Source organism: Python bivittatus, unplaced genomic scaffold, assembly GCF_059951505.1.
Source record: "Python bivittatus isolate LINGU-HERP-01145 unplaced genomic scaffold, Pbiv_v1 ctg000610_np1212, whole genome shotgun sequence".
NCBI classification, from domain to species: domain Eukaryota; kingdom Metazoa; phylum Chordata; class Lepidosauria; order Squamata; family Pythonidae; genus Python; species Python bivittatus.
Genome location: NW_028277088.1, coordinates 50,656,796 through 50,670,860, shown reverse-complemented (window position 1 = coordinate 50,670,860; position 14,065 = coordinate 50,656,796). Strand labels below are relative to the sequence as shown.

The window sequence follows — 14,065 nt, the reverse complement described above, 5'->3', positions numbered from 1 at the left end:
AAAATGTGTTGTCAATTTGGAAGTCTTCTGTGCACGTGGAAGAAAGTGATGGGAATGCTTGAGGTTGATTTTCCCTATTTCAATACATCTGTATGTTGGACCAGTAATATTACATATGATCTGTTTGCATGCTTCCTGCTTCTTCCTGATCTCAGTTCCTGTTCAGGCTTAGTTGCAATGACATCGCAGAACTAATAGGGGAAGCTAGATCATGTAACTTAAATTGTGATTAAACATGTTATTGTGGGCTTCAGAAGATTGTTCGTATGATTCTCCAGCTATAGTTGGTGGAGGTTTCTTGAATACCATTGATAACATTCAAGAAACATAATTTAGACTGGAAAATAGTAGCAACCCCATTGGTGCTTAGTCATATACAATAGCACCTCAATATAATGGGTTGAATTTCATATAATTTAATATAATCAGAAAACATATATAGAGTATGTATTAATTGTTGGATGATACAGGTAACAGCCTATGGGCATTCTCATAATATGAACAAAGCACTTGGGTTTGATGCAGAATAGCACATGTTGAAAGAATTGCTGTGGTTTTATATATATATTGTGAGTCATTTTGACCAAGATTGTTTTGAAGAACAGTGTGTCAATTAACCTAATCTAATGTATTTACTGTTTAACCGTCTCAAAAGCAGTGACTAGGATTTACCAAAATACAACTGTCTATAAGTACTACTGAGAAGATCTGTGTCAGCACAGTTGGATTGTTTATTATACTCTCCATGATTTTACAACCCTATGCAGCATTCAGCAAAACATTGCTTTTCACAGCCCAACTCATCTTTGGTGCCAGCAGCTTCCCCAAAATAACACTGAAGTTGACATTGTACACTGAAAACGTGACGGTAATTTAGTACAACCCAGACTAACAAAATCTTGTTGGTTTTCTCTTCACCTTGCATTCTGTGGGTTCAATATACAGCTAGTTTAAGATATATTCAAGGGTAGAAACTGAATCATCATAATTAGTGTATATTACATTTTCCTCAAAATATGAGAGATTTAAATAAACACTTTATAGAAAAGAATTGAAATAAAATAGAGGGAGAAAGGAATGGTTAGTGCTATGAGAAAGCCTAACATCCTAATCTGTCTGGACTGATAGCTGTAGGATTTTGATGAATTAGGCTGATGTGAAGCATGCTTTGATAATGAAATAAAAGTGTGTATTGTCTTTTCCCCACGGTAAATGGGTGAGGACAGGAATCCTGCAGTTGGAGTGTTCATATTAATGAGAAAAAAGCAACTGAGTTCTTCCATACTTTACACGTGTTTAATGTGGTCTATATCCTGGTTACAATCTTAATGGATAGGTAATTATCTTAAAATTATTTTCAACAGAGAGGGGGCAAAGATTTATCACACTTCAATGCTTCCTATAAGTAAAAATCCTGAAACTAATGTTCTGAGAGTCTGATCTTAATGAATAACGTAGGCCTAATCAATCTTCTGATTCTGTTAGTTAACTGCTTTACAGTAGTTTTTTGTATAGAACTTTTAGCAGGACATGTCCATGGATAGTTAAGAGGTTTCAGGTTCTTGCTGAGTAATTCTGCTGCTGTGTGCTGAGATGCAAATTAGTAAGGAACCAAAAAACAAAATGAACAAATGGAATATGTTTTTAAATTGTTTGCTATGACAGATGGACAGTCAGTTATGCAACAGCATACTTAGTACATTTCTTTTCTTTAAAATCCTAGTTTCAGCTGAAGCTTACATTTTTCTGCAAGTGTACTGAAAATAATCTTTCAAGTTTTGAACTGAACACCTATGTATGGCATAAATATGTATTAACATTCATATAAGGCCGCAGTCCAGTACAGATCTGGCTGCAGCACTGCTCCAATGTACTTAGTTATATGCACAAAGTAAGACTTAGTTCTTAACATACAGGATGACACTGATTTTAGTAGACTTCTGTGTTTATTTTTTATTTTATTATTCATGTTTCTGGACTGCTTCCCCAAGAGACATTGAGCACCTCTGTGATTGTCTATAATATCCAGGATCCAAAGAATTGTGCAGCTGAAAATATGGTTTTTAAAAACATTTTGTGTTATGTTAGAGATAATAATATGTATGCATTTGAAGTTCAAGTAAAAAAAAAAAATCTTACAAAACCAGTGCTTTAGTTTTGGTTGATATGACTCTAAGAAATGCCTCTCTTTAAACTTAATGAAATACTGTACCAATAGTTGAAGGACAAAATTGTTTTGATACTGAATTATTTATTTTTGTAACTTAATGTGTAAAATAGTGAAATCACTAATGATTGTTTTTTAAAAAAATGTTTGAAAATACGTTGGAAAAGCATCGTGCTTTGCCCTTAATTAAAAGTGCCATATATTTAGTAAAAACTTTTTGTTAGTTGAGAAATTTTGTGTGTGTGTATGTATGTGCGTGTATATGCTGTGAATTTTCCTGTATGGAGTAAATGTCACTCTGTTCAAATCTTAAGCTTTGCTGCAAGTCAGGGCTTGTACTATTCAACTAGGTTGTCATAGAAACGCAGCTAACTGTCATCTCAACTCAGGTTGCTTATGGTTTTATTTGTAGGTTTGTGGGATTATTAAAATTTAACAAAAATTATTGATTTACTTTTTATTTACCCTGCCTTGTGTTTACTTTTAGAAGTTCAGGCTGCATAAAAGCTTCTTGTAAGAAATAAAATAGATTCATCAAATGCTGTTTATGTTTATTACCTTTTATTTAGGAGGTGAGATATATTTTGTGGCAACAGAGTAATCTTATATTTTACAAATAGTTTTTCATTCTGTTTGTTTACAGTAGGAAAAGCCTCAAATTCACTTTAGCTTGACCTTCATTTAACATAAGAGATACCTGTCAAAAAAAATCATGGAATGGGTTATCAGCATGCCTAATATTGGAAGTTTCTCACTTTAGTCATATTGTCTTGAAGACTGGCAGAATGCTTCAGTGAACTGAGCTTTTGAAAATATATGTTGTTTGTACAGTATATGTGTGTAGAAGCAAAATTACTTAATTTTCACTCATAAATAAAACAAAACTTACAGTAACTTTATCTAATGGTCCGTGGATCAATGCTTTTATGCAAATATTTGCAAGACTGCAATTAGTGTTTCACTTTGGTTGCACATTTGATGTCCAACGTCCCATTGAATCTTATTATAAAGATGGGATGCCTAGAATTCAATTCCAACTTACATATTTCCCTCCAAAGTGCACAGATAATATGTGCATTGCAAGAGTAATTCACAATAAAGATGTACAAAAATGCAATTATGCGTTAATGGCCACCCAACCCACAAGCTGTAGGCTGTGTTAAGTTTGTGATTGTAATTGTTTTCCATCTGTCAAGAATGAAGGAGCACAGGTAATTTGTTTGATTTATGCTCCGTGCTCTAATTTGACATTGAGTCTTTCTGACTGTTAACAACTTTGTTCAGTGTTAGGTTTACTGACTAAAATTGCTTCTTGCTGGACACTTTGACACATTGTTTTAGACAACTGTTGTTGATTGTTGACATCTCTATATTAATCCCCTTTCTTTAAAAAAAATCTACCATAAAGCGGTCTTAACACAAAAAACTTAAGGTGTAGGAAAAGAAAGAAAGAAATGTAGACCTTTTTAACCACAGCTTCTGCATCTCAGGTTCGTGAGGATACTGTTGCCTTTAAAACTCAGGCACCCCGAGTGGCATGGAGCTGAAGACCTATTCCCTGAATTTGGGAGAGAAAACAATTTTACCTTTGCAAAGGTGGCTTTTTAGCCTTCCTGAAAATACGAACCACCCAGTAACTCAGGGAAAGCAAAAAGTGTTTATTGGGGGGGAGGGTCAAGTCTTTTTATGGGATACAGAAACAAATGATATATTCAGTATATGTGATACATCAGAAGGCAAATAATCAAACGACAAAAGACATTGATTACACATGAGAATTGAACAATAGAAAATATTGATTCCAGATAACATTCTACAAGGGGCAAATGTATGGGTTACGTCACTCCCTTTCCCAGCCAGGTTTGTATCTTTAAAACGTGCAAGTGTTTCAGAATACGCTCCCTATTGTTTTAATTGCTGAAAAGGCAAGTTCCCAAATATACCAAAAGAAATGGCCTTGCCCCAGAAGAAAAACATGCTTTCCTAAAATTAGAAAAGAGGCCTAGATTGCCATGTTAAAAAATGCTAATATCACCTTTTTTAATATGGTAATAATGAAGCCTAAAATTCCAGGTAACAATACTATCAATTGAAATATTTCAGTATCTTATTGTACCGTAACTATCTCACTGTCCTATAAGTACTTATGACTGCATTTACCGTATTTTTCCGACAATAAGGGAACACGGGCGCCCCCATGTACAAGACGCCCCCCACTTTTCCAGCCCAAAATTAAAAAATCAATATTTTAAAGATAGTGCAGAACACATTTTTATTTAGTAATTAGTTAACATTTACCTGATACACTCGGTGGGAGGAGGTCCAAACCGTCTCTCTGCAGCTCTATTTCCAGGCTCTTTTGCATAACTAATTACATTCAAGCACGAGTAAAACTGCCGATAGCTTGTCTGTGCAAACAGCCTTCCTCTAATTGGTTTGTTCAGCATCAGCTGACGTCAGTTACATCAGGCTCGTGATTGGAGGAAGTCTGTTTGGGAGACAAGCTATTTCACTCGTGATTGGAGGCTAACAATAGGAGGAAGCCTCTCTGCAGAAACAAAGTTTGGCAGTTTTGCAACCGCGATTCTCGGCTGACTTCCTTGAATAAGATGCCCTTCAGTTTTTAGGGTAAGGATTTTAGAAAAAACTATCATCTTATAGTCGGAAAAATACGGTAAATTAAAATTTCATAAAGAAAAATATAACATTCGATGTAAAAGAACAATAATGAATACTACCCCCAATATATAATCCAAAAGAAGGAGCTAATATTAGATAAGCTCCAACATTCCTAATAAAATGATTCCCAAGCTTGTTTAAATTACAGAAGATAGCATCATACAAGCACACAATAATTATTTAGTGTAATTTTCTTGTACTGTATATTGCTGAGATGCTTCCAGCTGTGTGAGGCTGGAAAAAGTTTAACTATTTAAAAATGTGTTATCTGCATTCCTGTGTATTCTGAAATACAGGTTCTGAGGGGTTTGCCCATCCTAGTTATCATACTCCTAACCTATCTTTCCTTTAGGAACTCAGGGTACCATAAGGTCCCCCCTCCCCATGTTTTTGTCAAAGTAGCTCTATGAGACATTTTAAGGAGAGATTGAAGCTTTCCAAAAGTTGCCCAGGAAGAGTCATGGCTAAATGGCAATTTGAAGCTTGATTTTTTCCTCCTAATTCAACTTTCTAACCTTGTACACACATTGGCTCTCAATTTGTTTAAACATGTTTTCTTAGTAGTTCAGTTTTGTAATTTAACTATATTTTTTTACCAGTTTTGAATAAGATACTTCTTTTTCTCTGCTGATATCCTAGGAAAATTTATACCAATATGAAAAGCTGATGGTATTTCATAAAACATATTTAAAAATGTTTGCTATTTGGCTTGTTGGGAGACAGGATGAAAGCTGAACTAAATAATACTGAAAGCCTGAAGACATCCTTTTTAATTTGTATACTGTACTAATAAAAGCACAGAATACATCAATTTTAAGGTTTGCCATAAAAGGCATCAATTTAATCAGTAAAAAAATATTGAATTGGAGAGGATGTGACTAACTGCAGATGTGCTTCTGCTCTGTGTCATGTCTGAAGCCACCTCACGTTTAACTCTTTATTCAAACATTTCAGCAAAATAATTCTCAGTCTAAACATGGACTTTTGGCATATATATGAATCTGTCCATCATACAGTTTTATAGAAAATTTGCAAAGTTCTCCAATTTTTTAAAAATAGCATTCTCACAGCCTAGCATTAATGGTGTCTCCTTTTTTCAACCCTCACTCCTCCATAGTCTTGCTCTGAAGAAATAACTAAATAGCACTTACAGGGCAATGGTGCTGTTTAATGTAATTTATTCTGGTATATGAACTGGTGTAGTGAGTTAGTTTGCTTTTCATTTCATACATTGCTATTGAGAAGGCTGGACAGAATAGTCTTCAACCTCATGCCCTACGCCCATGTTATGGTTAGAACTACTAGCATTCTCAAGCAGCATTAGAGAACAGAGAACTTTCAGTTGTGGTGGTTCTCTAGTATTCTGTGACTAGTACCAGTACAAAAGGATTAATGAAGAACTAATGTCTCTCTTTATTCTTAAACTGTTTCTTAATACAGGAAGATGTCAGTGAAGAAGAGCCCAAACTGAAGTATGAAAGGCTTTCTAATGGGGTTGGAGAAATTATTCATAAGGATATAGCCAGTTGCATGACAGTCCATGAGAAAGTAAGTTGTTAATTTTGAAAAATATGCATGACTGTGTTTTTGCTTTATTACTTCCTTGTACTTCGATTTGTTATTGAACCAAGCAATAGGAATTTGGGGGCATGTAATTAATACCAGCAGCTCCAAATGAAGAATGAAGCCTGCAAGCTTGTTTTCTGGAGTTCTGACAGGAAACGGCTTCAGGGTGAGCATGAGGGTGCTATTCCTTGCTCAGAAACTATTGGGTTCTGGGAACAGTAGGTTCTTTTCACATATCTAAATTGTTGTTTGACATATTCATTGCCACAATGTTGAGGAAATAGAGGACAAGTATAAGGTTTTGATTTAAATTTTACTGAGTAATCTACACAATCATTTTGCTGATATTTTTGTCAGATAGTTTAGATTTGCATTGGACCCTATGTAGTAATGAATTATTTGTATTTAGCATTAATTCTTAGGGTCCTGTGCTTATAAATGTTAAAGTGCGAATTTAATGGGATCAGGTGTTGTTCAGTCGTTAAGTCGTGTCCGACTCTTCGTGACCCCATGAACCATGTCGCGCCAGGCCTTCCTGTCCTTCACTGCCTACCTGAGTTTGCTCAGTCTCATGCTCATTGCTTCAGTGATGCTATTTAACCATCTCATCCTCTGCCGTCCTCTTCTTTTGCCTTCAATCTTTCTCAGCATCAGGGTCTTTTCCAAAGAGTCCTCTCTTCACATTAGGTGACCAAAGTATCTGAGCTTGAGCTTCATTATCAATCCTTCCAATGAGCAGTCAGGGTTGATTTCCTTTAAGATTGACTGGTTTGACCTCCTAGCAGTCCAGGGGACTCTCAAGAGTCTTCTCCAGCACCACAGTTCAAAGGCATCAATTCTTCGGCGCTCAGCCTTCTTTATGGTCCAGCTCTCACAGCCATACATTACTACTGGAAAAACCATAGCTTTGACTATGCGGATCTTTGTTGGCAAGGTGATGTCTCTGCTTTTTAATATGCTATCTAGGTTTGCCATAGCTTTCCTCCCAAGGAGCAAGCGTCTTTTAATTTCATGGCTGCAGTCTCCATCTGCAGTGATCTTGGAGCCCAAATAAATGAAGTCTGTTACTGCTTCCATTTCTACCCCTTCTATTTGCCAGGAATTGATGGATCCAGATGCCATGATCTTAGTTTTTTTAATGTTGAGTTTCAAGCCAGCTTTCGCACTCTCCTCTTTCACCCTCATCAAGAGGCTCTTTAGTTCTTCTTCACTTTCTGCCATTAGGGTGGTATCGTCTGCATATCTGAGGTTGTTGATGTTTCTCCCTGCAATCTTAATTCTGGCTTGTGATTCTTCCAGCCTGGCATTTCTCATGATGTACTCTGCATATAGGTTAAATAAGCAGGGTGACAGTATACAGCCTTGTCGTACTCCTTTCCCTATTTTGAACCAATCGGTTGTTCCGTGACCGGTTCTAACTGTTGTTTATTGGCCCGCATATAGATTTCTCAGGAGACAGGTAAGATGGTCTGGTACCCCCATCTCTTTAAGAATTTGCCAGAGTTTGTTGTGATCCACACAATCAAAGGCTTTTGCATAGTCAATGAAGCAGAAGTAGATGTTTTTCTGGAACTCTGCTTTCTCCATGATCCAGCGAATGTTGGCAATTTGATCTCTAGTTCCTCTGCCTCTTCAAAACCCAGCTTGTACATCCGGTAGTTCTTGGTTCACGTACTGCTGAAGCCTAGCTTGTAGGATTTTGAACATAACCTTGCTAGCATGTGAAATGAGCACAATTGTGCGATAGTTTGAGCATTCTTTGTCATTGCCCTTCTTTGGAATTGGAACATAAACTGACCTTTTCCAATCCCGTGGCCACTGTTGTGTTTTCCAAATTTGCTGGCATATTGAGTGCAGCACTTTAACAGCATCATCTTTTAGTATTTTAAATAACTCAGCTGGAATACTGTCATCTCCACTAGCTTTGTTGTTAGCAATGCTTCCTAGGGCCCACTTGACTTCACTCTCTAGGATGTCCAGCTCAAGGTCAGTGACCACACCAGCATGGACATCAGGGACATTAAGATCTTTCTTGTATAGTTCTTCTGTGTATTCTTGCCACCTCTTCTTAATCTCTTCTGCTTCTGTTAGGTCCCTGCCTTTTTTGTCCTTTATCATGCCCATCTTTGCACTAAACATTCCTTTGATATCTCCAATTTTCTTGAAGAGATCTCTAGTCTTCCCCATTCTATTGTTTTCCTCGATTTCTTTGCATTGTTCATTTAAGAAGGCCTTCTTATCTCTCATTGCTATTCTCTGGAAATCTGCATTCAGTTGCTTATATCTTTCCCTTTCACCCTTGCTTTTCGCATTCCTTCTTTCCACAGCTATTTGTAAAGCCTCATCAGACAGCCATTTTGCTTTCTTCCATTTCTTTTTCTTTGGGATGGTTTTAGTTGCTGCCTCCTGTACAATGTTACAGACCTCCGTCCATAGTTCTTCAGGCACTCTGTCTACCAAATCTAATCCTCTAAATCTATTCATCACCTTCACTGAGTACTCACAAGGAATATGATCTAAGTCATACCTGAGTGGTTTAGTGGTTTTACCTACATTCTTCAATGTAAGCCTAAATTTTGCAGTAAAAAGCTCATGATCTGAGCCACAGTCAGCTCCTGGTCTTATTTTTGCTGTGTGTATAGAGCTTCTCCATCTTTGGCTGCAAAGTATATAATCAGTCTGGTTTCGGTATTGACCATCTGGTGATGTCCATGTGTAGAGTCGTCTCTTGTGTTGTTGGAAAAGAGTGTTTGCTATGATTGGCTTGTTCTCTTGACAGAACTCTATTAGCCTTTGTCCTGCTTCATTTTGTACGCCAAGGCCAAACTTGCCTGTTATTCCGATTACTCCTTGACTTCCTACTTTAGCATTCCAATCCCCTATGATGAAAAGGACATCTTTTTTTGGTTCTAGTTCTAGAAGGTGTTGTAGGTCTTCATAGAAGCGGTCAACTTCAGCTTCTTCAGCATCAGTGGTTGGGGCATAGACTTGGATTACTGTGATGTTGAATGGTTTGCCTTGGATTCGCACTGAGATCATTCTGTCGTTTTTGAGGTTGTACCCCATTACTGCCTTTCCCACTCTCTTATTGACTATGTGTGCTACTCCATTTCTTCTAAGGATTTCTTGCCCACAGTAGTAGATATAATGGTCACCCGAATTAAATTCACCCATTCTTGTCCATTTCAATTCGCTGATTCCCAAGATGTCGATGTTCAGTCTTGTCATCTCATGTTTGACCACATCCAGCTTGTCTTGATTCATAGATCTTACATTCCAGGTACCTATACAATATTGTTCTTTACAGCATCGGACCTTCTTTTCACTTCCAGATACATCCACAACTGAATGTCCTTTCAGTTTTGGCCCAGCTGCTTCACTCTTTCTGGAGCTACTTGGAATTGCCCTCCGCTCTTCCCCAGTAGCATATTGGACACCTTCTGACCTGAGGGGCTCATCTTCCGGCATCATATCTTTTAGCCTTTTAACATTGTTCATGGGGTTTTCTTGGCAAGGATACTGGAGTGGGTTGCCATTTCCTTCTCCAGTGGACCACATTTTGTCAGAACTCTCTGTCATGACCTGTCCGTCTTGGGTGGCCTTGCATGGTATAGTTCATGGCTTCACTGAGTTACGCAAGCCCCTTTGCCACAACAAGGCAGTGATCTATGAAGGGGAATGGGATCAGGTATACCCCAGTAAACCTGATGATGTATAAAAAAAGAGATGAGTGAAATCTGAAGATACGCTACTCCTGATGAGACAACTTTTACCAGCAGAATTGAATATGGGTACTTCTTTTTCTCTGCAGCTTTGCCCTGCAACATTTGTAGCCCAAAAAATTGTTTTGGATTATCCCCTTTTCTCCAAATCCAATTTTGAGCATATTTGAAGAGAATAGAAGTGAAAACAGTTCTGTTCAAATATTGGTATTTATCCTATGTATTCAAAATGAATCCAATGTAAAATATAAGTAATAATGTATACTTCTATACTGTTAAAGAGTATGACCCTACATTATATTGATATCAATCATCTATATTGACATAAATTTGATCTCTAATGCATGTACAAGTTATAGTAACTTTTCTCTTATTCACTTGAACTGCTGTTTCATAAATGTTACATAAGTTATATAATTATGTTGTAATTATAACTATTCATATAGGTAATATATAATCAAAGAAGCAACTCATAGAAGATGGCAATAATGAATTTTTCTTTTGCCTTGACTCTTTCACAGAATGAAACCTTACCCTGGAAGCAACTTTTGCTTGTAGATCTCAAAATATAATACTAAATTTTTCCCTCTTACAATTTATGTGAAGTTTTCTAAATCAAATAAGGATCGGGGCAAAGTGCTATGTTCTTTCATTTTTAAAATATTCACATTCCCAAGGATCAGTGTCAGGCTTTCCAAAGAATTATTTCTGAGGCTCTGGAAATTTTGGACTGTCCAAGCTTTGTGCTGCTTTACAGGCCCATTCATATGTCTCCTAGTATTCACAGGACCATGCTGCTGATATTTAGTAGCAAATGCCATTTTTGGTGGTGCAGCGTTTTTCTTTCTTGTTTTTAATTCAAGTTGTAAAATCAGTGTGTGGGAGAGGTAGCATATACACTTTCTGTAAAACAGACAGACAAAATCATGCACAATGTATATTATTCAAGCATCCATGAATGCATGTAAGGTATATATTTCTTGTACCATTCTTCAACAAAGGAAATGCTCTTAGCTACCTCCTTTTGTACGAACATAGCATGCATCTGCTGATACTGAAAAGATCCTTTATACTGGGAGGGGCTCAGGCTTATTGGACTTGTCAATCAACATCAGTTCTGCAAATTGATGTTGAAGGTTGTTGGGCTTCTGTGATTTGACAGCTTGCAATTTTAATCTGGAAGTATGGTGTTTACTTTTTTAAAGAATTAAATGTCTTAGACCACGGTATAAACTGTTTCCATATTTGGAATGATCCAGGTACTCTCCTAATTATAGTATATAGGAACAACACAATAGCAGAGTTGTTTCAACTAAGCACTTTTGGTTTTCTTACAAACTAGACTATTTATGAGCAGGATCAATAATGTTAAAAGTTTATATAGAGTATCTTTTAGGAATTGGATTCGAACAATGCTGAGGCTAAAAATTGAAGGTAGAGGGTGCATCTTTCCTACATTGTGCCCTATAAGTAAATAAGAAGAAATAACACTGTAGCATCTATGATAAATGTATTTTCTGATTAGAACAATTTACTTTGTTCAGACTATAAACTCTGGCTTATATTTAGACTAGTTTCCCTCCAGAAATATTATTTTTTTTCTCTTTCAAAGCTAAAACATATTTTCACTGGACTTGCTGTCTGCATTGGATGACTAATCGTCATGGCACCCAGTGCATTCAAGCAGGCCTGTGCAGTGGAATAGTCATACCTAGTTATGTCTGCACACCTGATGTTTTATTAACTAGTATTGATTTTTTTACCCGGGGGACTTTTTTCTTCCTGTAAAAAGGCAACCTTGCAGGAGTGAAAGGCATTGCAGGGGATGAATTTCTAATGAACCCCTTCTCTCCTCGCCTCTCTTTCTCTCTTTTTTGACTTCTCTTTAATGTGGCTTCATATTTTAAGTGCCTGAACTGAAATTTCATTTTAAGCAATTCCATTTTGATAAATCCTTTTAAACCTTGACTTTCTGTAAGGTTATTAAAAAAAAAAAGATTGTGCTGCTTGACTGACATGCTTAGTAGTGCCTGTAAATTTGAGCATTTCATTATAGGCTGCAATGAAGCGTGTTCACATGCAATGAAATACAGAGAATTTAGCAGTCTGACCACTTGAGTAATGCCAAAGGAAGGAAAGGCACTCTGTTTTATACCAAGCAGCAACAAACTTTTTGATATCGTATTTTAAATCCGTTTTTTATCTGCATGATGGAATAGCACCTAAGACCCTTCTGCATTATTTTGAGTATTCTGTGTGCTCATGCAGCAGATACCTTTTGTGCATCTTTCACTCAGAGTAGTCTTTTCCCCAGGCTGGCTCCCTAATTGTCTCTGTGTCTAAAGTTGTGACTGTAAAACCAGAACAGACTGTGTAATTTGCAATGCAAAATTCTCTGTGTTGACTGGGGGACTAGTTTGCTAAAATAGAGATCTGCCATTTTCAAAAAGAGGGGATTGGAAAGTTTTCTAGGCTTGTAGAAATAATGTAGGTGCATGTTGGGAGATTAGGGATTGACCTGGTTTTATCATACAGAGGGAGTCATGTTTTTAAAGAAAAAGAAACAACTGTTACCCATTGTGTCATGCCTGCAATTGGAGAGAATGGCACCAGCCCCCAGTTTCCTTCATTCTCTTTTCATGATTTAACCTGTACACACCACCAACTCTGCCCACATTTTCTTCATAGCATTCCCCCTTCCAGGTTCCAGGCATCATCTTCCAGCTTGCCTCTAGGAAAATTATTCACAAGCAGTGATATCTTTATGCAGTAACCCAAGGTTTCACAACCCTGTTCAGGTGGTGGGCACTATCATACAATTTTGCATGTAGTTTTATGTATTAATACCACATACAAGCATTGTTTGGTTTAAAGAGCCAAAATCTCATAAGATCTCGTCTGCAAGCAGAGATTCCACAAGATTTCAGCTGTTTTTAATATTGTATTATTATGCTTATTATGCTGCTGCTGCTGCCTCTCCTCCTCCTTTACAAAAAAGAGGTTACTGGGTATACCCTAGTGTTGTCATGATTGTCATGGTGCCATCCTGTCAGTCCCTCTGGTAATCTGAATATTGCTCTGAAGGTTAAAGATCAAAAGTGACAAAGAGCCAGAAGGGAAACTGGCTTTTCTATTACTGGCTTTTCTAGTAATTGAATATTTCATTTCTATCTATTTTTTTAAGTGGTCAAGTATACAATAAGTGAGAGTTGTAGATTTTTAGAATTTCACTCTCAAATATATGCTTTATCTTAAAGCCCCTATTTCAGATATCATTTGTGGTTTGCTGTTATAGTCTTTAAGTAGGTTGCAGGGGTGTTATTGCATGATTCATGGTTGATAGCTGATGTGCATTATCACCGTAATATTTAGTACAAGCACATAGCATCCCGTAATACTCTCCCTGTTTTGTAATTTCACCAGATAATGAAATTTACCTCTTATTTTTCCTCTTTAGTTTTTGGCACTTGGAACACATTATGGCAAAGTTTATTTGTTAGATGTCCAGGGGAACATCACACAAAAGTTTGACATTGTAAGTACACATTTCTGTACCATAAAACCATTGCAGCCTAAAATGTTGTGTTTAAAATCAATATATTTATAATCAAGTTCTTCTTTGTGCACTTCATATAGCAGTTTTATTGTTGCCATACCGTTGGTGCTCAGCAGAACATAAAGATGTTTTGGGTCTTGAATATGAGAATGCAAGACTGAATGATTGATGAATTGATTGAGGTACAGTCCACATTAATGGCTCTGGGCAGTTTACAAAAAAATCTAAAACAACATAAAAATTCTAACTCTCAAAACAATTGGGTAAAAAAAGTGTCTGTGTCTAGAGATAGACTGTGTTTAAAAATGTTATGGAAGAGGAACAAGTTTTACCTGACAAGATTGAGACTGATCTGAAAGTGGATTTAAAAATAAC

The 14,065-nt window shown here is 36.8% G+C and overlaps 1 protein-coding gene across 3 annotated transcripts in view; it reads left to right on the top strand.

The window, feature by feature from the left end:
- Window positions 1–14,065, top strand: part of VPS41 (VPS41 subunit of HOPS complex) — a 129,810-nt gene that overhangs the window by 14,064 nt on the left and 101,681 nt on the right. For 2 of the 3 annotated variants that reach the window (XM_088149992.1, XM_088149994.1), the window contains exons 3-4: window positions 6,287–6,394; window positions 13,592–13,669. In XM_088149992.1, coding sequence (XP_088006118.1) covers window positions 6,287–6,394; window positions 13,592–13,669 — 186 coding nt within the window. The remainder of the gene's footprint in view (window positions 1–6,286; window positions 6,395–13,591; window positions 13,670–14,065) is intronic. The other variant, XM_088149993.1, reaches the window with a different exon arrangement.